General features: G+C 49.7%; 2 protein-coding genes across 4 annotated transcripts in view; both read left to right on the top strand.

The window, feature by feature from the left end:
• Positions 1 to 718: 718 nt before the first annotated feature.
• On the top strand, positions 719 to 10,972 carry LOC102901344 (arpin). Its single transcript, XM_023254913.2, has 6 exons — positions 719 to 915; positions 2,175 to 2,250; positions 5,261 to 5,393; positions 8,589 to 8,795; positions 9,186 to 9,349; positions 10,251 to 10,972. The coding sequence occupies exons 1-6, from the start codon at positions 824 to 826 to the stop codon at positions 10,257 to 10,259; spliced, it is 681 nt and encodes a 226-aa protein (XP_023110681.2). The 5' UTR covers positions 719 to 823; the 3' UTR covers positions 10,260 to 10,972.
• A 5,596-nt stretch (positions 10,973 to 16,568) lies between these two features.
• The window catches only part of AP3S2 (adaptor related protein complex 3 subunit sigma 2), a 58,506-nt gene continuing 51,417 nt past the window's right edge, over positions 16,569 to 23,657 (top strand). For all 3 annotated transcript variants that reach the window (XM_003986807.5, XM_006932257.4, XR_002742776.2), the window contains exons 1-3: positions 16,569 to 16,727; positions 19,865 to 19,956; positions 20,321 to 20,432. In XM_003986807.5, the coding sequence (XP_003986856.1) occupies positions 16,659 to 16,727; positions 19,865 to 19,956; positions 20,321 to 20,432 (273 nt within the window). In that variant the 5' untranslated portion in view covers positions 16,569 to 16,658. The remainder of the gene's footprint in view (positions 16,728 to 19,864; positions 19,957 to 20,320; positions 20,433 to 23,657) is intronic.

Raw genomic sequence — 23,657 nt, forward strand, 5'->3', positions numbered from 1 at the left:
AGATGAACTCCGTGAATGGGTTCAAGTGCCCATTCTCAAGCAAGAGTACCAAGGCTTTTCAACAATCCCAGGGTCAGAACAGAGCCCTGCACTGGAAAAACGCCTCTCTAGACTGTTACATACTTGGGCAGTGGACAGTGGGGAGCTGGGGAGGGGTTCAAGAGCTGTGTGGGAAGGCAGAGAGGGGAAATGCTATGCTGTAGAGTGAGATAATTAATCTTGACTACTCCTCTCATCCTGACGCCATAAAGGAGGACGCATGAGCTCCGAGAGGTTGAGAAACTTGGCCAACCTGACACAGTTGGGGCACAAACCTCCATGTGCCCTTGCTCTGACCTAAAACTAAGCACAGATCCCTGGAACCCCTTCCGCAGCCACTGTGGGAGCATCAAGAGTAGCTTCTGTGCCGACCAGCCCGCCATCCCTGAGAGCTGTTCTCTTTTCCCCATTCCTGCTGCTTCCGGAGCTGATCCTATAGGATCTCTGGGCCTCAGTTTCCCCCTTTGTGCGTGTGTTGGGGCGGGAGGGGGGTCTCCCTCTAGCAACGCGAAAGAGGGAGGGAAAGAGGAGGACGTGGCTTTCCACCCTGCCCACGCTAAGGCCCCAGCCGAGGGTCTTCCCGGAAGCCCACCTCCCCGCGCGCGCCGTCCCGCGGCAGGAATGGGCTCGGCCCCTTTAAATCCCGCCCGGGGCCGCGCCCTTCCCGGCTCGGCGACTGGGAATTGCGGCCCCGCGCGCGCTCTCCGCGCTCCCGGCGCCAAGCCCGCGACCCCGCGCGCCGCCTCCGAGCGCCGGGCCTGCGGACGCAGGGGCCGTGCGCACCATGAGCCGCATCTACCACGACAGCGCCCTCCGGAACAAGGCGGTGCGGAGCGCGCGGCTGCCGGGGACCTGGGACCCCGCCGCCCACCAGGGGTAGGCCCGCCGCGCTCTGCCCCTGCCTCTCGGGCCGCCTCCGGCCCCGGTTTAGAACCCGGGCTTCGGGTTTGGGGAGGGGACCGCGGTCCGGGTGCGGGTGGGAGGGGAGGCAGACCTGGCCAAAGCCCCCCGCCCCCCGCCCCCAGCGCTCCCCTCCGCCCTGCAAGCAGAGCGCACCCTTAGAACACAGATCGGCTTAAAATTCCCCACTGCCCCCCGCCCCGTAGCGTCGGGAGAGGGTCTCGATCCGACTCCCAAACGGAGCTCGAAAGCACCGACCTTTGTCTCTACCCCTGCCTGTCGCGACTGTAAAACTCCCAGCCACTTGCCTCGCCGCCCTGCCCGCGGGCCTTGGCTCAGGCCGCCCGCCGCACTTCCCGCCCCGGAAGGGACGAAGGCATGGAGCGATCCCTACGGCGCGGGGGAGCTGGCGTGGCGCGGCCGCGGGAGGGCAGTGCCTGCCTGGAGGCGCGTGTGGGATCGGGATCCGGGATGGGGTGGATGGGAGGCCCTGCGGTGGCCCACGCAGAGGTTTTGAGAACACGTGGACCATGCCAGCAGCAGGTACAAACACTAAGGAATCTGGAGGTGAGGGGTCGGTAGGGGCAGGTAATAGAGTTTCCCCCATCCCTACCCGTGTCCCCGCCCTCTCCCATTTCTGTGGCTCTAAAAGGGAAACCTCAGGTTTTGTGAAAACTAGAAGCGGGAAGCGGGGAACTAGGAACTCTCTGCGAGGGACCCCACGATCTTGGGCTAGTCATAAAACTTCTGGTTTGGGGTTTCGCCACCTCTAAGTGCATATGGATGACAAGAGGAATAGAAAGTGTTTTAAAACAGGTGAAAAGGGAAGATCCTTTATAGCAGCTTAGACCCCTCCCTCAAGTTTGATTAAATAAAGAAGTAAAATCCTTTCTATTTGGTAAGCACTTAATAGTTTAGCACTTTCACTCACATGATCTTTTGTCATCATCATCACAAGACTCAGAGTGAGGTGGCTATTCTCCCGTTTTGTAGATAGGAAGACTGAGGCTCTGGTTACAGTAACCCCTTGCAGGAGGGGCCACAGCTTGGTCTTGCAGCCTTGAGGAGGTCCCTTCTACTCTCTGGGCAGTGCCTCAGCGTTTGGGAGTCAGGTGAATAGGAGACACTTGTGGGCCTTGCTTCTATCCCAGTGCACACTCTGCCCTGGGCCGTTGAACTTACGCCTCTTCCTTGAGGACTGACACAACCAGCTGATCCCTTCTTTCCATCCCCAGGGGAAATGGCGTCCTGCTGGAGGGAGAACTGGTGGACGTGTCTCGGCACAGCATCTTGGATGCCCGTGGCAGGAAGGTGAGGACGCTTTCCTGGGGACACTAGCAGGGCGCTGCCTTCATGGTCCTCACCCACCGGCAGATCTCCCGGTGCTTGACTACATCAGTGCTGAGATTTGGGGTCCGGTTCCTCCCGGGAGGGGCTCACAGGGCAGGTGGGGAGTGGGTGGGGAGATAGCAGCCGAAAGGGACCACTGAGTGGAAAGGTGACTTTGGCGTTGGGCAGAGGACAGATGACGGGGCCTGGGTTCCTGCTGAGGACACAGATCAGCACTGACCCCAGTGGTGAGTGTTTGGGGCTCGGATTGGGAGGGTTGAGAGCAGGAAGGGGTGAGGTGACCGGTTCAGGACTGAGGCTGTGGGTGCTGTGTGGGCTGGAAGGTGCTCCAAAGAGGTCCCATTGCTTCTGTTTAAAGGGCTGGGAGCCTTGCTGGGTGGGCAGGATGAGGGGCTCTGTTTTCTGGGAGGGCCAAGGGCCCAGATTCCTGGCTTCTGGAAGTGGTCTGGTAGCTCCCACTGCCCTGGGGCCTGATGGGTCGGCAGTGACCTTCCCCTTTTGGGGACCAGGTTTGGTCCTGGGAGGTCATGTCACCTTCGAATTTTTTGGAATTGATTCATTTTAATTGTTTTTTAATGTTTATTTTTGCGAGAGAGGGGGGGGGAGGGGCAGAGAGAGAGAGGAAGGAACAGAATCCAAAGCAGGCTCTAGGCTCTGAGCTGTCAGCACAGAGCCCGACGCGGGGCTCGAACTCATAAACCGTGAGTTCATGACCTGAACTGACGTCGGACACTTACCTGAGCCACCCAGGCGCCCCTGAATCATTGAAAATGTACTGGTGGAGTTTGTTGTTGGAAGGAGACCTAAAGTTCTCCATTTGCAAAGTGGTGGCTCTCTTGGCCTGGGCTCGCTCGTGTTTGAGCAGCACTGTGTGTGGCTGGGCACTTTGGAATGTGGGGTTTTTAGAAAGCAGGTCACTGCTGTGGACCTGGGCCTCCTCGTGCATTCAGGCAGGGACGTTGGAGTGGGAGGAGGGTAGCTGTGTTCTGGGCCTTTGTCCAGCCTCCACATTAAGTCTGCATTGCTGACCCCGCCTGGGGCTTCAGTTCCCATGTCCGTGCCCTTGTCCGCTTGCCCCCTCACACCCTTGGGGTCGTGCCCTCCGTCACCATGCCATCTCAGGTGTCCACAGACGCACCCACTGCTCACCCTCCGATACTTGCCCGTGTCTTTCCTGAGCCCTAGTTTTGAATTTCCACCCCCTTTCTAACAGCCCCACTCGGTGTGCTGACCACCTTATCTCCTTGTTCTCTAAAGCTGAGCTCGTCCCAGGGGCTCAGAGCCCGCTGCTGCCCTGCAGCCCCGGGAAAAGCCTCCGCTCCCAGCTCGGCACCGGTTTCGCCCAAGAGGTGTTTTGCTGCATCCACCCCCCTCCTTAGGGTGCCAGCCAGCAGGGTGGACACAGCAGTCCGGAGCCCCCAGCCAGCCTGCCCGGCAGGGGCAGCAGTAGCTCCAGGCTGATGTGGGACCGGCCTCCCTCTGCTGCCCTTGGGGCAGAGCGTTCTGTCAGCCCTGCCCACACTTGCCTTCTCTGAGTTCTCCCTTCTAATGATAATGCACTAGACCCCTGCAAACCTCTACTGTCTCTTCCTCCAGCCTCCCCCCGGGAAGCAGTGCCTGGTCCTGTTGGTCCTTCTACCTTGGCCATCCCTTCCCACCCCTCCCCTTCCTCTTTCTACTGGCCTTAGGCGGATGGGGCCTCAGAAAATTAGCCTGTCCTCATCAAACCTTCCGGCTGCCCCTGACACTCATTCTTGCCCTGACGGTCACTTGTTTCCTGAAAGACGTATTGGAGGGTCTCACTGCTGTTCAAAAACTTTTCGGGATTCCCTCTTGGGGTGCCTGGGTGGCTCAGTCGGTTAAGCGTCTGACTTCGGCTCAGGTCATGATCTCACAGTTTGTGAGTTCGAGCCCCATGTCGGGCTCTGTGCTGACAGCTCGGAGCCTGGAGCCTGCTTCGGATTCTGTGTTTCCCTCTCTCTCTCTGCCCCTCCCCCCCCCCTCAAAAAATAAATAAATGTTGAAGAATATTTAAAACACACACACACACACACACACACACACACACACACACACACACACCTTTTGGGATTCCTTCTTGTCTATCAGGTAAAGTCCAAACTCCAAATACCAACTCAAGGCCCATTTCAAACTGGTGCTACTTGCTTTCCCGGCCTGGGCTCCCACAAGGCCTCTGACTATCCTCTGTTGCTCAGACATGCGCACCAGACCTTGACTTTTATTTCGTACCTGTCCCAGGCTTTTAATATTCTCCCTACTCCCTTTTCCCCGGAAGCTGCAGGTTTCTCCATGCTTGGAGACCTTGCCAAGAGGTGGATTCCTCGTCTCCAGTGTCCAGGAGCATGTGACCCACCCGCTTTGGCCAGAGTAGCTGGCAAACAGCATTTGCAGCACCCTTTACGTTTTACACTGCTTGCGTCTCTAGTATCTCATCGAACCCTTGCCGCGTTTCTGAAAGTAGCACGTTGTCCCCACGCAACAGGGGAAACTGAGGCTAGGAGGGATTAGCCCCAGGTCCAACACGTGTCGGAAGTGGCATAATGGCCGCCCTCCCTCGGAACTTTCAGTGCCCTTTCTATGACCCTTGTCCTCCTCCACTCCTGCATCGTGGTATTTGGGGTCCTCGGTGCTTGGGTTATGGTTTTCTGTATGTGCTTTCTGTCTCTGGCCGTGTGGGGACTTTGGGGTCAGGCGGGGGGCCTGCCGTCTCATGGCCGCAAGGAGCACACATGCTTCGTTATGTGAGGCAGGTGCGTACTGAGCATGTGATTGGATAAATGAGCGAATATGGGGGGGGCGGGGCATCTGCCCAACAGGAATATCTTTGGGAGCTGAGATGGGATTCGGGGTGGAGGGGGAGGTTGAGGGGCTCGCAGTGGAGCCCTGTGGGGAGTGTGTGTGTTGGAGGGTGGGGGGAGTGAAACAGCGCCCTCCCTGTCTCCGGCCCCAGGAGCGCTACTACGTGCTCTACATCCGGCCCAGTCGCATCCATCGCCGGAAGTTCGACCCGAAGGGAAACGAAATCGAGCCCAACTTCAGCGCCACCAAGAAGGTGAACACGGGCTTCCTCATGTCGTCCTACAGTAGGTATCTTCCGTCCTTCCTCCCTCAGGGCCCTCCCAGCCTGTGGCCTTGCTGTGTCTCTTGGGCCCTAATGAGTGTCCGCTCAGCCTTGGAGTCCATGTCTGGCCTGGGGGCCTGCTGGCCGGACTCCTCCTGCCCCTCATTCACTCAGAGGATCCCCAGTGCCCCACCTCAATCCCAGGGGCCTGGCTGGCCTGACTCCTGCAGTCTGGCAGAGGCGTCCGAGAACCTGGCTCTGGGCTTTCACTGCCTTTGTGCAGAGCCCAGGCCAGGCCCCTGGCAGCCTTCATCTTCCCGCCCAAATTCCATATGATTCTTAGGCCCTTGGACCTCCTTCCTCTTTCCAACTGTGGCTCTACAGGGACCGCTTTGCTGTCTGTGGAAGAAGGTTTGGAGGTTGAGTGAGAATCCTTCCATCCCTCTATCAGTTTATTCATTCATAGTTTCAGTTGTCCGTTCATTCTCTGAATATTTCATGAGCATCTACCCTCTGCCAGGCCCTGAGCCACATGCCAGGGTCCAGGGACCACAGGGACAAACAAGATTTGGACCTGCATTCGAGATGTCCTCAGTCCCTTAGAGGAGATGGACAGGACAGAGGAGGGGCTCTGGGCCCAGGCAGGCACGGTCAGGGGCGGGCCTGGAGTGGGGAACACCAGTGCAAAAGGCTGAAAGGAAGGCAGGAATCAGCAGGGTGCTGGGGTTGGAAAGGTGTTGCAGGAGGGGGTTGCAGGCCAAAGCATGCTGGGAACTGGGGGCTCCTGATGCAGGTGAGGAGAAGCCTTTAGGGAGGCAGGGGCCAGGTGGAGAAGGGCCCCAGAAGGACACCTGATCGAGAATGCAAGGGAGTCCTGTTGTGAGTGGTTTTAAGTAGGGCAGGGATGTGATTAGAACGGTTTTAAAAAATCCCGGGGTGGAGCGGGGAGCACCTGGGTGGCTCAGTGGGTTAAGCATCCGACTTCAGCTTAGGCCATAATGTCACAGTTCCTGGTTTGAGCCCCACATTGGGCTCTGCACTGACAGTGCAGAGCTTGCTTGGGATTATCTCTTTCTCCCTCTCTTTCTGCCCCTTCCCTGCTCGAGTATGCTCTTTCTCTCTCTCTCTCAAAATAAATAAATAAACTTAAAAAAATAAATAAATCCCCTCCCAGGGGGAGGGGTGCGTGGCTGGCTCAGTCAGAAGAGCATGTGACTCTTGATCTCGGGATTGTGAGTTCAAGCCCCGTGTTGGGTGTAGAGATTCCTAAAAAAAAAAAAAAAAAAAAAAAAAATTAAAAAAAAAAAAAGTAAACTTAACAAAAATCCCAGGGGGCGACCAGCAGGCCTGTTAGGAGGCTGTGGTGGCCAGATTAAGGGCCTGTCAGTGAGGATGCAGAGACTGGAGAGACTCGGGACAGAGGAGGCACAACGGCCTCAGTGTTTGGAGATGGGGAGAGTGAGAGAGGGGTCAGGGACGACCCTGGGGTTTGGGCTCAGGCAGGTGTGAGGAGAAGAGTTCTGTCTGGGACACGTGGTTGCACCTCTAGGTAGAGGATGATGCCCGCTGGGGCCTTGGAGGCACAATTCTGGAACCCAGGAAGCAGGCGGGGCTGATGGCACATGTTTAGGGCCCATCACACATTGCGAGTACGGAAGCTGTGAGAGTGGATATGGAGTCACCTGGGAGGCCGGGAAAGAGCCCACTGGGAACCAGAGGAGGGACCCTGCAGAGGTCTGAGGGAAGTAGGGAGCATGTGTCTCTCTGAGGGGGGGTAGCAATGGGGTCAGGTGCTGCCTGAGGCCCAGCAAGGCCAGGACTGTGGAGCATCCAGTGGGCTCACAGTGAAGTGCTCCCAGTGTCTTGGGGAGAGGGGGGTCTGGAGTAGTGGGTGTCAAAGCCAGAATTCAGGAAGGCATTAAGGTAAGATCCAGTGTGGAGCAGGAGACCCAGGTGCCCGAGGACGGAGAGGGGTGGGATCTGGAGCCCAGATGGAGGAACGCTGGCTCGAGGCAGGAGAGGGACACTTGGTCCTTTGAGAGGGAAACGGAAGAGGAGGAGAGGTTTCTTGTGCTTATCGGTAAGTTGACAGGGCGGTGGCAGGGTGAGTAACCCCACCTCGGGCTTCCGTGACCTTGGGGAGTGGAGGTGAGAGGTGGTCTGTCTGAGGGACGTTGGGCGGGGTGAGGGCTGAGGAACCGGGAGCAGTTCGAAAGCCCTTGGTGGGAGTGCGGCGTCTGGGGAACCCGGCAAGGTTTTACACCCTGCATGGAACAGGGTCCGGCCTCCACGGCTGTTGGGCTACTCTCGCTGCCCCTGGCTCTCGGCATGGAGAGGCCAGCCCGCCGGCCCGCGCCAGGTTGCTGAGCTGGGGTGGCTGTGCACACCTTCCTGGGCTCTTGGGGCCTGTGAGTCCTCCCAGCCCCGTGAGGCCTCACTTCTCAGTCTCGGACCACCACCTCGTCCCGCCCCACGCCCCCCGCCGGACCCGACCCGGGATCTGCAGATTTGGGACATTCAGGGCAGGTAGGTGAGGCTGTTGGGATCCCCCCCACCCCCCGAGCCTCCGAGCTCTGCCGGGGCTGGGGTGAGCCGGCCAGGGGAGAGTATGTGGACCCCGTAGTTCGCTGCTCCTTCCACAGACCCCAGCCCAGCCAGGAGACCCTGAGAGCCTGGGGAGAAGAACCCTGTCTAGGCAGTGGGGGAATCCGTGCGGAGGCAGAATTTTGTAGAGGGTCTGAATCCTGCCTCCTCCGCTGACCAGCTGTGTGACCTTGGGCAGATCACCTCACCTCTCTAAGCCGTCGTTTTCTCCCGCGTGAAAAAAAAAGGGATAATGAAAACATTTACGCTCATTGGGGGTTTACCACGTGCCGGACTCTGGGCTAAGTGCTTCACGGGTGTCATTTCGTTTGCACCTCCTGTCCGCCCTGTCATTAGGTACCCTTTTTATCCCTCGTTGTCAGGCACAGAGAGGTTAAGTCACCTTTGCACGGGCTCACGTGGCTTGTGAGCAGGTGTGCAGCAGGCAGCCTGGCTCCCGAGCCCGGGGCCGGAAGTCGCCTGCCAGGACAGCCTCGATGGCTCCTGGCCCCGCGGGCACGCACAGCCCTGCCTTCAGGTGGTTGTGGGCACGCCAGACACTCAGGTCTCCCCTGGCTCCCAAAAGACCCTCCCTGGGTGCTTGCTGTGACCCTCCTGTGCTGTGTGCCTGCAGAGGTGGAAGCTGCGGGGGACGCGGACAGACTCACGCCTGAGGCGCTGAAGAGCCTGGTGCAAAAACCAGAACTGCTCGCGCTGACGGGGAGCCTCACCCCCGACCAGACAGTGGCGTTCTGGATGCCCGAGTCAGAGATGGCGGCGATGGAGCTCGAGCTGGGGATCGGGGTACGGCTGAAAACCCGAGGCGACGGCCCCTTCCTGGGTGAGCAGTGCCGCCCTCACGTGGTCTCGTGTCCCCGTGGCCCATAGCGGTTCCCGGCCTCCTGTTTAGGGCTCCTCCACCCCACCTGCTGAGAACCCACGTGAGTGGGCCAGGTCTGCTTATTCCCGAGACTTCTTCCTAAGTCTCCGGACAAGTGCCCTGGGGCCAGCAGCCTAGACGCTCTGGCTCCTGGGGTGCCGCCCAATCCCGTGGTTCCCTAGGGTGACCTCTCCTATTTAGCGCCTTGGGGGTCACACTCAGGGCCTCCCTGAGGGCACTGAAGAGAGCAGTGGTTTAACCCGGGCCTAGGGTACCCAGCAGAGCAGGCCGGCCCCCCACTATTTTACCACTATAGAAAGACAAGCCGTTCAACTTCTTCCCTTCTTTCAGAGTCATTAGCCAAACTTGAGGCTGGAACAGTGACCAAGTGTAATTTCGCTGGTGATGGAAAGACAGGAGCATCCTGGACGGACAACATCATGGCCCAAAAGTCTTCGGAGGAGGCCACGGCGGAGATCCGAGAGCAGGGGGACGGGGCGGAGGACGAGGAGTGGGTAGGTCAAGAGAGATAGATGTCTGTGGGTCTGGCATTGGTACGGTTTATCTCTTGGCGGGAGCTTCGTACACGCAGGTTGTGGTTGGGTGTAGGACAAGGACGCGGCAGCATAAATTTTGCTCCCCCCAGCTTTGGTGTTCATGGAATTTCTGAGAATGTGTTAGCCTCGGGAAAACTCCTTTCGAGGCAAGAAGGGTGACAACCTGAGAGACCTTTCTTTTCGGTAGGTCTGAACTGTGCCAATCTACAAGAAAGTTCCAAAGATGGATAAAAGCAAGGGCTGGAAAGAATGGAATTCACAGGGAAACCAGGGAAACCTGATGCCATTACATCTCCAAACGTTATCACTTCAAGTGAACACATTAGCCATGTTGTGGCAGCTGAGCTGAATGAGCTTTTTTTTTTTTTTTTTTTCTCCTTCGTTCTGGGCTCTCTGCCCAAAGTGGCTGGCTTGGTCCTTACTAGGTTTTGTTTTTTTTTTTTTTTCTGCCAAGGATCAACGCCCCCAGTCCATCCTTAGCCTATCTGCAGTTGATGTGTTTTCCTGAAGCATATTTCACCTGAAGGTTTGATGTCAAAAGGCCCCAAATTGAACATTTACAACAAAGTCACTGAAAAATGGCTTATTTACCCATGGCGAATGATGACATTCACCAGAGAAAGCAGGGCAGGAAGAGTAGAGGGTCGGGATTCCCCTTTGTCTTACTAAAGGGAGTCTCGGAATGAAAAATAATCAGGGCTGCCAGGCCAGCTCCTTGGGCCAGCTCTAATGAGGGAAAGCCAAGGAGGATGGCCGAGGGCCCCATTGGTACCGCTCGGTTGAACCCTTGTTTGTCTGATGCCTTGTAGAAGACTTTCATGAAATGTGCTCTCTTCACACCTCTTTACTTAACTCGTAGGATGACTGAGGTCGCCTCTGGGTCCCACCAGTGCTGCTGAGAATTTCTTCCATCAACATCTACCCTGGAGCTCGGCTTACCTGGTTCTTCCCTACAGCCACCATGGAATACCCTTTGAATAAGCGTTGCAAAAACCAAATCCCAGACCATGACATGAGCAGTGGGGGCCCCATGCTGTGGCTCATGCAGGGCCCGTCTCTAAGTATTTTCATGGTGGCCCTTGCCCTGAGTGGCAGCCTTGTTTCTAGAGGCAGGCAGTGGATGGGTCCCCCCGGGGCAGTCAGAGGAATTGAACTTGGTCTTGGCGTAGACTTGGGGAATGTCCCTCATCTGCATGCAGAGTGGCTCAGGTGTTCCTTCCTCTGTCCTTGTCGTATTTCTTGCCTTCCCTGCACACCTGTCGCTTTTCCCCAGTGCCCAGTGGTGTAGCCTCTGCTCTCCCGTTCACACCTCCCTTTCCCCCATGTGCCCTTTTCTTCCCCTACAGCTGCCAATTCTTTATCCCCCCTCTGGTTCTCTGCCACACGGGGGGCTCCTGTCTCCTGACCTCCCTGGCTGCTTTCCTGGGGCTGCTCTCTGGGAGGCCTAGCGTATTCACAGGTATGGCTGGCTGATCCCTACCTTTCAGACTCACTCTACCAGACCACATTTTGATAACATCTTTGTCTTCATTTTTTGTGCTTTGAGAACTTTTTATGGATGAGTAAATTTTCAGAAAAGGATTCCTTTACGCTGACTGGGTTACATCAGGTGTGAACAGTCTTCCAACTGAGCGGTGATCCTGTAAGAAGGAAGCCGTGTCTTTTGGTCATGAACATTTCCTTGCTGGGTAGTGGGCCCACACCCAGATCTGTGCCGAGATGTGGAATTGACTTCCGCACGTCCCAAGAATGGGCACAGACGTGGTGGCATGTGGGTCCTGCTTGTCTCGGGGACAAGAGGGGGCAGTGACGAGTCCCCTGATGTATCAAACACAGCACTAGATGCTTTCCGTGATAATAATTACAGCCCGCTTCCTGATGCTAGTACAGATGTCCCCCGCTTTAAGAAAGTTCGCGTTAGGACCCTTGGCTTTTATGACAGACCTACCTTAGTACCTGTTTTTGCTAACCGAAAGCAATCTGAAGAGGGTTTTCATTTTTGTGAAAAAAGGCAAAAACTGAAAGTTGTGTTCAGCATTTGTTTTGCAGTGAGCCGTTACAGAGGCTGGGCACACCCCAAGCAGCGAGAGTGGCCCCGTGAGTCTCCTTCCCTGGGAATGACACTCGGCACCCAGCCCCCATAGCTTTGAACTGTCTATGAGCACCTGCTTCACCTCAGTCGATTATGTGCATGCGTCAGCAAGATGTGTCCTAAGGTTTCAGGAAAGCCTAAGTGAATGCTCAAAAAATTCCCCATTGTTTCTTCACTTTCTACCATTTCAGTTTCTAAAACGTATCATAGGATTGCTGTACTTTTTGCATAGTGGGGGAAACTTGTATTTGCTCGGCGCTGGCAAAATCTTACTTACTTTTCACAGCAATCCCATGAGGTACCTGTGATTATTGTTTAAGGTGCATGTGATTATTATTCCCGTTTTGTTTTTTTTGTTTTTTTTTTGTATGATTTTGAAGCTTACAGGCTCCATTCGTAGTAGATAGAGGAGAGAGGACTTTAAACCCAGGCACTCAGATTTCAAACTCCATTCTTTACTGGCTTATTCTGCTTCCACACGTACGTAACAGGGAAGAAAGGGGGCTTCAGAGAGGCTGAAGCAACTGGCCCAGAGTCACAGCTAATAAGCGAAACAGCCAGAATTCAAATCCAGAGATGTCCAAAGCAAAGCTTATGCTCCTTCCCCTGTCCTTCGCTTCCTTGGCCTATAGAAGGACCTTGAATACAGGGGCCCGAGGAGTCCTGGCCCTGTGAAGTAGGGTTATATTCCTAGACTTGAGGGAACTTGTCTAAATCCTTGGCTGCTGACCTGCCCAGGCTGAAGTCAGTCCTACTGATTAGCAGTTGAGCAGGTAATATTATGCCTCCAGCAGTTATTATCTTGATTCCAGTTTTCATTTAGCTTCTTGCATATTTGAGCCAGGGCTCGACGATACGGCCGCGAGGTTTGGGATTAGCGCTCCATTGGGGCCACCTGAAGTCATGGGTCCCTGGACTGCTCATAGATCTCTTCTGTTCTTGTTGCCCTTTTCTTGGTTCAGATCCCTGTGACCCTTGACCTCGACCATTATAGAAGGTGCCTCCCCTGTATCCTGCGTCTGAATGGGGCTGGCTGGGACCTCCACCATGGGGATGGCCAGGGAAGTGGTTAAGCAGCAAGAGGACTGGGGATATTGACTAGAGGCACCCTGTGAAGGGATCCTGCTGCCCAAAGCACCGTGGCCAAAGGATATGGCAAGGTCATATAGGCAGGTCACCATTCCAAAAAAGGAGGGCCAGTGTGTCAATAGGGGAAGACCTGGACAACAAATGGCTTTGGTGTCTTGGGGGGGCGGGGGGAGGGGTGGAGAGGAAGGAAGGAGGAGAGGAAGGAAGGGAGGAAGGGAAGGGTCCTTGTGGCTGGAGCTCAGAGAATGAGTAGAAGTCGTTTGAGACGAGGCTGGAGGTCAGCCTTGGCATCTTTATCACGTTAAGTACTTTGGGACCTTATCCTTAATTTCCTGGAAGCCAGGGATTCTGGGGAGAGTGATAAGATTTGATTTGTTTATATCCAAGATCACTTGACTGCAGAGAACCTGAGAGTAATGAATCCAACTGGGGCTGCTACAGTTTCACAGCGACGGGGCTAGAGTGGTTTGGTGTATAACGGCGGGAGCGGACGGGACAGAAATTCAGGTGGAGGAGGAAAGGGACTTCCCAGCGACAGAAGAACACCTGCAGAGCGGAGGTGGGGGAGTGGCCCGCCCATGGAATATGCAAGTTCTGGACATGGTTGCTGTCATACCATACCTACACATAAAATTCCATAATCCTTTTTCCATTAGTGTTGTAGGATCGCTTTCCATGTTGCTACACAGTCTTCATAACCATTGTTTTTTAAGATTGACTGCCTTCTCTTAACTCTGTCATTGCCCAATTTGGGGGTAATTGATTCCTATTTGGAGCTAAAATAATTAATGTTTTAGGTTATATACTGTTATATAATTATATACAACTGTTTTAGATTATATGGTTCCCTCAGTCTCACCCATACAGCTTCCCCCACCCCACCCCACCTCCTGCCCTCTCTTCCCCACCCCCACCATGCCATATTTTTGTATCTTGGGGTTATTTCTTTAGGGACAGATTCCCGCAAGTCAGATTACTGGGAATTTAGGAGTTTTTTTTTGTGAAGGTCTTTTTAGATCATCAAATTTTCTTTCCCAAAGGGTTGTTCTAAATTATAATTTCACCAACAATGTAGGAGAGACCCATTTTCATGCTTCCCCTGCCAGAATTGAGTGTGATAACATTTAAAAAAATGATATTTGATCAGGTAAAAATAAAACAAATTTTTTTATTAAAAAAATTTTTTTAACGTTTATTTATTTTTGAGAGAGAGAGAGTGCGGGCTGGGGAGGGGCAGAGAGAGAGGGAGACCCAGAATCCAAAGCAGGCTCCAGGCTCCGGGCTCCGATCTGTCAGCACAGAGCCTGATGCGGGGCTCTAACTCACAGACCGTGAGATCATGACCTGAGCCAAAGTCAGCAGCTTAACCAACTGAGCCACCCAGGTGCCCCAAACTTAAATTTAAATCTTAAATTTTGATTAGCCTTTTCCCCCATTAATAGTGAACTTAAACTTTTTTTTTTCATGTTCATTTCCTAGATATATTTCCTCTTTGCTTCCTCAATTTCTTTGCCTGTTTATATACTTGGGGGGGGGGCTTTTGGTTATTTATATTTTAAATATAACCATTTACCGTATTTTAACAACCTCTTTTGTTTTTAAAAAAGTGGATTTTTTACAAACATAAAAATCTTTGTATAGATCTATCTGTTGACTTTTTGTGATTTGTATCGCTTCTAAGTTTATATTCTCCTTTCAGATGTGAGATATTGTCAGTTTCTGTTTCTTCCATTTTGGTTATTATATGGTTTTACATTTAACTCCTTAATCCACTCTGCCTTTAATTGTGAAAGGGTAGGAAGTAAGATAAGCAAGATAATTATTTTCAAATGGCTAACCAGTAATCTCAACATAGTTATTGGATTCCTTCCCCCTCTGAAGTTAGGATGTCTCCTATATCATATACTAAAGTTATTTAAAACATTTTTTTTAATGTTTATTTATCTTGAGAGAGAAAGAGAGCACAAGCAGGGGAGGGGCAGAGAGAGAGGGAGACACAGAATCTGAAGCAGGCTCCAGGTTCTGAGCTGTCAGCACAGAGCCTGATGGGGCTCAAAACCCATGAGTCATGAGATCATGACCTGAGCCGAAGTCGGAAGCTCAACACTTAACTGACTGAGCCACCCAGGTGCCCCTAAAGTTATTTTATACCTAAGTTACTACATTTCAATAAGTCTCCCTGTAGTGACAATTTGAACTATCATAGGAGGCTTTAAGGTTTTGTAAAGCTAGGTACCCCTCATTACTCTTGTCTTAGAATTTTGATATTCTGCCTCAACATTTGAAACATTTTGTCAAGTTTCAGTGCGCATTGACTGCCTTTGGGTTTAAGTTAAAAAAAAATCTGGCTACAAGAGTAAGACTCTTGTATTTTAGAAAATTCAAAAAATGAAAAACATACAATTTCACCACCGTTTTTGAAATTGCTTGTGTAGTAACTCAGTTACATGCCATGCTCCACGTGGTGACAAACTAACTAATTTTGTGTTTATAACCGTCTAAGGAGAATAGTTTTTTTTTTTTTTCAATTAGAAAAAAGTCTAGTATTACAGTAAATGAAACTGATACCACGCCTGTTCTACGGATGAAGACACTTGCCGGAGGGGCCCAGGCGGTCAACAGAGCTAGGGTTCTAACCAGGGCAGTGTTGTTACTGTGGCCCCTGCAGAACCCTTTGTGATGCTGCCATTCCATGAGACACAATTATTATTTCTATTTTAGTGTATCTACTTACAGTCTTTTACAAAGTGGGGTATCCATGTACATACTTTGTGTGATCTTTTCACTTAGATATGTCATAAACATTTATCCCATAAACTTTAAACAACATTATTATTTTTTAAGTTTATTTATTTTGAGAGAGACGGAGACAGCATGAGCAGGGGTGGGGCAGCGAGAGGGAGAGAGAGAATCCCAAGCAGGCTCCACACTCAGTGCGGAGCCGGACACGTGGCTGGAACCCGCAAACTGAGGTCATGACCCAAGCAGAAACCAAGAGTCAGAGGTTTAAATGACTCGGCCACCCAGGCGCCCCTCACATTGTTTTTAATGGCCATTTAATATTCCTCATGTGCAGATAGAACAATGCATTTAAGGATCATCTCGTTTCGGAATGATTAGTGTGTGTCCCGTTTTTCCCTGCAGTTAACATTGCTGAGATGTATATTCTTGAGGCTTTTCACACATCCCACAATCCTTTTATTATAAATTCCAAAACTGTAAATGCTGGGCCTCATGTTCTACACATCGTAAAGGTTTTTGCTCCCCACTGGGGAACAGTCCTCTGGACAGGTGATTCCGATTCGCAGCTCTATAGCTGCAACAAGGGACGTGCTCCACCTCACCCCAAGTCATTAAAAGAAGAAAGGAAATCTACAAATTTGGGATCGTCACATGGATTTGCGCTGAAGATTCCTTAATTCCACCCCTCGCTACCTACCGTGGAGAAACGGCCCTTTTGCACCAGCAGGCATTAATATTGCCTGCAGCGTTGTTATGTATATAGTACTGAAAATCAAAAATGAACTTCACGTTCCCTAAGCGGACAACGGCTAAATAGGCTGGTATCTCCACGCTGCGAACCGTTCTGCAAGTGTTAAGGGGAGAGGCAGGACTGCACGTTTCGCGTGGACGGGGAGAAGGGGAGACGGGGAAACAGGGAGCCCCCCGCCGCCCAGTCGCCCGGGAGCGCGGCTGCTGTCAGGGACTTCGGCTTCGGGATCTGCTTTCCCGACGTGCTCCGCCCGAGATTCTGCAGCAGGCGGTCCGGCCGGCCGAACGGCAAGAGATCCGGGTTCGCGCCCTGGCCAGCCCCTGACTGGCAAACCGGTGCCAGCCGAGGTGACGACGCTGCCCAGCCTCGGGATCCGCAGCGGCCCGACCGCCGCCCCCTCCCCGCTAGCCCACCCTGGCGCTTTCTCCTGGGGGTGCCGGGAAGCCGGACTCTTCGCGGCCGGGCCCCTTGGGCGCCGGGGCACGTTTCCGCCGGCCGCGCTCAGCAGCGCACCAAGCGGAAGTGGCCGTGTTGTGGCGGAAGTAGGTGCTTTGTGGGGGCCGCCGGCGCTGAAAGGAACTTGGCCGGCAAAGATGATTCAAGCGATTCTGGTTTTCAACAACCACGGGAAGCCGCGGCTGGTCCGCTTCTACCAGCGTTTCGTGAGTGCGGCCCAGCCTCGTCACGTCCCTGCAGAGCGTCCGCGCCCCCCTCCCTCCCTCCGGCCCCACCTGCCGTCTCCCCACCTCGGGCTCCCGCACCGGGCGTGACCCTCGCACCCGTCACCCTCCTTGCGGGACCGGGGTCGGCGTCGGGCCTCACATCCCACCCCCGCTCAACCCTTCCTGGACCCCTGCATCTCTCTGCCGTTTAGTGACATTTCTCCTTGCGTCTCGGGGCTCTCTAAAGGACGGTTGGGGGGGGGGGGTGTGCCCCATTGAAAACTTCACCCATCTAAGCCCCTTTCATCTTGTTGGTCGTACGAGTAGGAAGAAATATGCAGCTTATTAAAGTTTTTGCTTTAGCCCAAAGGTCTGGAAACGTGCTTTCTTGGGATTATTTTGCTTCAGTGCTGGGTGGGACTTGCCCAGGGACTGGATACCCTTCCTTCTGTAGAGTTGAAGAAAGTCAGCTTCCAAGGGGGAAACGGTGAGAAATTATAAAGGCTGCCGCGTGAGGGCTCCATAAACGATCACGGAAATTTGAGTTTCCCCAAAAACTCCTCTGGGAAAACAAACATCATTCTTTGTCTCCTGACCCCCAGCGTTGTTATTTCTTCGCGGCGAGGTTTCAGAAATGTTACGTACATTATCGGTGAAACGCAAGAGGGTTAAAAGTCAGAAAACTCCGGTTCGGGCCTCAGCTCACCTTTTTTTTTTTTTTTTTTTTAACCCCTGTGTTTATTGACCCTGTGTTACTTCCCTGTGTGTGTGTGTGTGTGTGTGTGTGTGTGTGTCAAATACGAATGAACAAAATAATTTTACCTTTTCATAGAATTTTTAAGCTAGATTACATTTAATAATTATTTCCAGATAAAAATACGATCATTCACTACAACCATTTAGTTTGTATTTGCATTTGTGTGTGTGTGAATTTTTCTTTTTTTTTTCTTTTTTTAGGTTTTTATTGAGAAATAAATCACGTACATGTCGTTCACCTATTTAAAGCATACAGTTCAGTGGATTTTAGTACATTTGCAAAGTTGTGGAACCATCGCCACCGTCAATTTTAGAACATTTCCATTTCCGCAAAAAGAAACCACTACCCATTAGCACTTATTCCCAATTTCTTCTTCAGCTCCTTTAGCCCTAGGCGACCACTAGTCTACTTTCTGCTTCTCCCAATTTGCCTATTCTGGACATTTGATATAAATGGTATTCAATATGTGGCCTCTTTCACTTAGTATGTTTTTAAGGTTAATCCCACTTGTGACATGTATTCATGCTTCATTCTTCTTCATTGCCAAGTTAAATTCCATTGTATGGGTATACCGCATTTCGATTGCCCATCAGCTGATGTTTCTACCTGTGGCTCTTGTGAAGAATGCTGCCATCAACATTCATGTACAAGTGTTTCTGTGCACATGTTTTCATTTCTCCTGGTTATAAATCTAGGAGTAGAATTGCTGGGTCATAAGGTAACTTTATGGTGAACCTTTGGAGGGATTGGCAAACTGTTTTCCACAGTGGCTGCACCAATTTACATTCCCATCAGCAATGTATAGGAGTTCCAATTTGTCCACCTCTCTATCAACACTTGTTATTATCTTTTTGAATAAAAATACTATATTGGGTATAAAGTGGGTTCTCACTGTGGTTTTAATTTTCCATTCCTCTAATGAACATCTTTGCGTGTTCTTATTCACCTTTTGTAAACTTTTAGAGAACACAGGAGTTTTATGAGAACCACGTTAGCCCATGAGTGAAAATTGACCTTGAAAACTGCAGAGTACTAAAAGATATGTGGGACTGTTAAAGTACTTGAGGCTTGGAAGCAAGTGGTAGTCCGTCTTTTTGTTGAAATCAGAAATTAGTTAGCTTTACTGTTTCATACCACTTTCCCTCTGTGGCCATTTCCACCTAGGGTCAGGTAAAAGGCTTTGTTTGGTTTGAAAGCTGTTTTGGTCAGTTTAAAAAAGTGCTGATGCTTAGCATGTTTTCTGTTTCCAAGTACGCAGAGTTAATCCTTTACAGCATCCTGGCGGACTCAGACTTAGAGTGACTAGTCTTCATTCATTCAGTAAATAACGGAGGGCCACTGTATGTCCATGTTGAGCCAAAGTTCTGAAAAGTAATTTCACAATGACATCTTCTTGTTTGGTTCTCTTTCTTTTAAATAACTGGTGATTTCAAACAAATTCAGTGCTGTAGAAAGAAGGCATTAACGTTACTTCAGTCTAGTTTCTGACTCTAAGGGCAAGTCCGGTCTGAAGATTTTCTTAAGCTTTGCTCCTCAGAGTGTGATCTCCAAACCAGCAGCTTTGGTATCACCTGGAATGAGATACAGTCTCAGGACTTACCCCAAACCTACTAAACTGGAACCTGTATTTTGATAACATTCCCAGGTCACTGGTCTACAGCTTTTTATTACTTTTGTCTTAATGATTAGTTTCTTCCTGCCATCATCCTTTTTTAAAACCATACTTACTGTGAACCTCCTCTGTATAAATAGAAATCAGTGTAAGTTATCAAGAGATGTTATTACAGTTGAGCTTTCTTGTATATAGTAGTTAAAAAAAAGTATAACTCTATTCCAAATTCTAATCTGTAAATAGAATTTTTTCTGTCTTCCTCAGTAACACCCCATTATACCGTATTGTCAGTGCAAAAGATGGAAAATTCGGTTTTTAAAAACAAAATTACATGATTACATCTTGACCTTCTTGAAGGGTTAGACCTATTGACATTGGCATAGATGTTTTCTAGGGGAAGACAAAATATTCCAGGACTGCTCTTCTAGTTATTCTTTGATCTTTTAGGAGAGTTTATCAGTTCTCCTTTCCTTGGTTGTTAACTATAAGGAAGTATCACCTTACCTATCAGGACAATAATGGTTAGTGACTAGATATCTAGGTAAATATACCCTATCTTAATTCCTGTAACTGAGTCTTAATCTATTTTTCCATAGATTTCCCTTTTATTTTTTCTTTACTCATCATTTTTTATTTTTTCTGAAAACTGGTACCAAATGTTCCGATAATTCCCTGCTTGGAAGCATCTCTCTCCCTGTGTATCCCTATCCATGGAATGTAGTTCTTCAGACCTCCCCACTGAGTCACTTTATTTATTTTATTCCACAGCCAGAAGAAATTCAACAGCAGATTGTCCGAGAGACCTTCCATCTAGTTCTCAAGCGAGATGACAACATCTGTAACTTCTTGGAAGGTGGAAGGTAAACGATGGGTTTCAGTTTTCTACCCACACGTCTACTATTGGGTGGCCTTCATCGCTGTTTCCTCAAGTGTCGGGTGGGTGCCTGAGCTGCCCAGGAAGAGTCCCACTTCCGTTTGGAAGCTGTTGCTTAGTTGTGCTTCATCTAGAGGTTTGGTTCCTGGGAAGATGGCGGAAGAAAAGGTGAGGTCAAGTGGCTTTAGGCATCTCTGCCAAACTTGGTTGCTGGTCCCCTGCGAGAAATGGCCTATTGTTTGGCCCATCCTCCCCTTTCTGTTGAGCCCGTTCTCATTCTTTGGCACAGGGTTTCTTGGAGATGTGTTTAGTTAGGATACAGCCATTTAAATGTTTCCCATTTTCCACAGTTTGATTGGTGGCTCCGACTACAAACTGATCTATCGGCACTATGCTACACTGTACTTTGTGTTTTGTGTGGATTCATCCGAGAGTGAACTTGGAATCTTGGACCTCATCCAGGTATGTGTAGTCAGCTAATGATGGCAGCCAGTAGAGAATTTGCACTGGATTTTTGCGTAACCATCCTGTAGGTCTTGTTGTCAGTCTCTTTATTGACACTGACAATAAAGAGTCAGTGCCGGGTAAGTAAGAGTTGCCAGGTGTCCACCATATGGTACTGTAAGAAAGCTCCTAGCAACCCGTAAAAACTCTTAGAACTTTTGGACTCCTTGGTTTCTACCCAGCTCTCTCCCTGCCCTTGGTTTTCATGTACGATTCTGACACCCAATTCCAATTTGTCTGTTCTTTCCCCGACACCACCTAGCAGTTAGCTCAGTTCTCTGTGGTGTCCCACAAACGAGCAGGTGTCCCACAAATTTAACTCCGTTCTGATGCCATCTACCTGGAGATAGATAGACCCGACACCACTCACAAGTCCAGGTTGTCTGTCACCTGTGCTTCTGACTGGCTGGCTGTAGATCAGAGGTTCCCATGACACCCTCCTTGGGTTTGATTAATTTGCTAGAAGGGCTTATAGAACTCTCTAGAAGAACATTGTACTTACTAGATTACCAGCTTACTGTAAAAGGATGCACAAGGCAAGGAAAGGGGAAAGGGCATGGAGCTCTTATGCCCTTTCCAGTCAGGCCACTCTCTCCCATCTCCATTAACCTGGAAGCTCCCAAACCCTGTCCTGTTGGGTTTTTCCGGAGATCTGGGGTGGGACTGAAAGTTCTGATCCTCTGATTAATGGTTGTTTTTCCTGGCAACCGGCCCCCATCTTTAGGTGCTTTCCAGAAGTTACCTTATTAACATAAACAAGACACCTTTATCACTTAGGAAATTCTAAATTCCTTTATCACTTAGGAGCCCTGTGCCAGAAATAGGCATGAATACCAAATATTTTCTTATTATAAATTATAGTAGCATACTATATTTAGAAATTTTCTTCAGCTATCAAGCCAAATGATACTTAAGAATTCATACATTTTATTTTCACTTGTAATTCTAGCCTAAGACAAAGAGGCTTGATGTCTTAGTTAGTCTGTGCAATCTTAACATAGATCAACATGATTTTTTTAGGCTTTTTAAAAGTTAGAAATGGCTTACAGATCCTTTTTCATTATCTTCATGGAAACTGAGATGCCTAGGGACCCTAGCTTGAGAACCATTAATTTAGTATAATTTCATCATTTTAGATTTTTTTTTTTTAAAAGTAATCCTGCACCCAATGTGGGGCTCGAATTCACAGCCCTGAGATTAAGAATCGTATGCTCTACTGACTGAGCCAGCCAGGCGCCCCTAATTCCATCATTTTATAGGTGAAATTTTAGGCAGGCTTCCTTTAAGTGACTCGAATAAGTTACTTAAGTAGAAGGCACTGAAGTAGAAGCTTGCATTAAAACCTAACTAACAGAAAAGTAAACTCTCTAGCTATAAAAACACAAACTTTACATTCAGAAATGATTTAAGGTGATTAATTTAAGAGTTCATACGTTTTATTCGCTTGTCGTACATAACAGTATAAATAACCTAAAAAAGACTAATCTCTCAGATAATTTTTAAAACTTGCTTAAAATACCTGAGTCAGATTGGACATTGAGTCAGTGTGGTATAATAGAAAGAACTCCAGATCTAGAATCCTAGAACCTGCATTTGAGTCACAGACCTACCATCTGAATGTAGAAATACCAGGTTGTAGGATACAATTATGACGATGTATTTTATAGTATTTTAAACTATAGAATGCGATAGAAATGTACATATAAGTGTGTTAGAATAAAAAGGAAATATGTGATAATATATTTTAAAAATTGAGATGTACTTCAATATCTATATTAGCAAGAAAAAGAAATTAACTTTATAAGGTAATGGACATTTATTAAATAGTGTGCACTGGATTTGGGAAGATAAGTAAAAGGGTGAAAATAATAGGAACTAAAGGAAAATGATAGGTTTGATCTTTGAAAAGACAATAAAATCAACAAATAGTTGGCCTAATTTTTGAGGATAAAAGTCAGAAAACAACATGTTTTTAGAGGATGATCTGCATAGTTGTATTACTAATGTATTTGAAATAGCTGACGTCAGAACATGAATACCAAATGAGATCAACAACAAGGCTCTTAATCCAGCATCAGGATGAAATAAGAAAGGTGTAAAAAAGAACTGACTCCTGGGACGGCTGGGTGGCTCAGTCAGTTAAGTGGCCGACTCTTGGTTTCAGCTCAGGTCATGGTCTTGTGGTTTGTGGATTCGAGCCCTGAGTCGAGCTCTGCACTGACAGTGCAAAGCCTGTTTGGGATTCTGTCTCTCTCCGTCTCTCTGCCCCTACCCGCTCGCGTGCGCGTGCAATCACTTACTCTCTCAAAATAAGTAAACTTTAAAAAGTATGGGGCACCTGGGTGGCTCAGTTGGTTAAGCATCCAGCTTCAGCTCAGGTCATGATCTCATGGTTCGTGGGTTCGAGGCCCGCATTAGGCTGTGTGTGGACAGCTCAGAGTCTGGAGCCTGCTTCAGATTCTTTGTCTTCCTCTCTGCCCCTCCCCTGCTCATGCTCTGCTTCTGTCTCTCTCTCAATAAATAAACATTTAAAAGTAAAACAAAAACAAAACTGTCTCCCTAATAGATTCAGTAGAATTCTTTTTAAATGTTGAAGTACAATAAAACCTCTATCTTGTAAAAGGTATTTCTTAAACCGAGAATAAAAACATCATACTACTTAAGCGATTTTACAGTGGAAATGGTTTGTAATCCAAAGCCTTGCAAAAAAATATTTTGAGTAATATTGCATATTAGTTTTGGTACAAAATTACTAAAGAAAATCTTAGCCAATAATCACTTGTAGCAAGGAGTCACCAGACCTGGCTTTTGTTTCTTTCTGTCCCATTAACAAGCATTGTGGCCTTGGGGTGCCTGGGTGGCTCAGTTGAGCGTCCGACTTGAGCTAAGGTCATGATCTCACAGCTTGTGAGTTTGAGCCCCACATGGGGCTATGTTCTGACAGCTCGGAGCCTGGAGCCTGCCTCCAGTTCTGTGTCTTGCTCTCTCTCTGCCCCTCCCCACTCACATTCTGTCTCTCAAAAATAAGTAAACATTAAAAAAAAAAAAAAGCATTGTGGCCTTAAATCTTGGTTGGCTCTAGGGTGCTTGTTTTATGTTTTGGCTTGTGTGTGTGTGTTTGTGTGTGTGTGTTGATTTACAGTATACTAGTTCTTAGGGTCTGTTACAGCAGTAAGAAAAATA

The sequence above is a fragment of the Felis catus genome, chromosome B3 (assembly GCF_018350175.1).
Source record: "Felis catus isolate Fca126 chromosome B3, F.catus_Fca126_mat1.0, whole genome shotgun sequence".
Classification (NCBI taxonomy): domain Eukaryota; kingdom Metazoa; phylum Chordata; class Mammalia; order Carnivora; family Felidae; genus Felis; species Felis catus.

Excerpts from the sequence above, each read along its gene's own strand:
- LOC102901344 (XM_023254913.2), top strand. The coding sequence starts at position 824 with ATGAGCCGCATCTACCACGACAGCGCCCTCCGGAACAAGGCGGTGCGG. Across the intron at positions 916-2,174 it reads GACCCCGCCGCCCACCAGGG|GGGAAATGGCGTCCTGCTGG; the intron begins GTAGGCCCGCCG and ends TTCCATCCCCAG. Across the intron at positions 8,796-9,185 it reads AGGCGACGGCCCCTTCCTGG|AGTCATTAGCCAAACTTGAG; the intron begins GTGAGCAGTGCC and ends CCCTTCTTTCAG.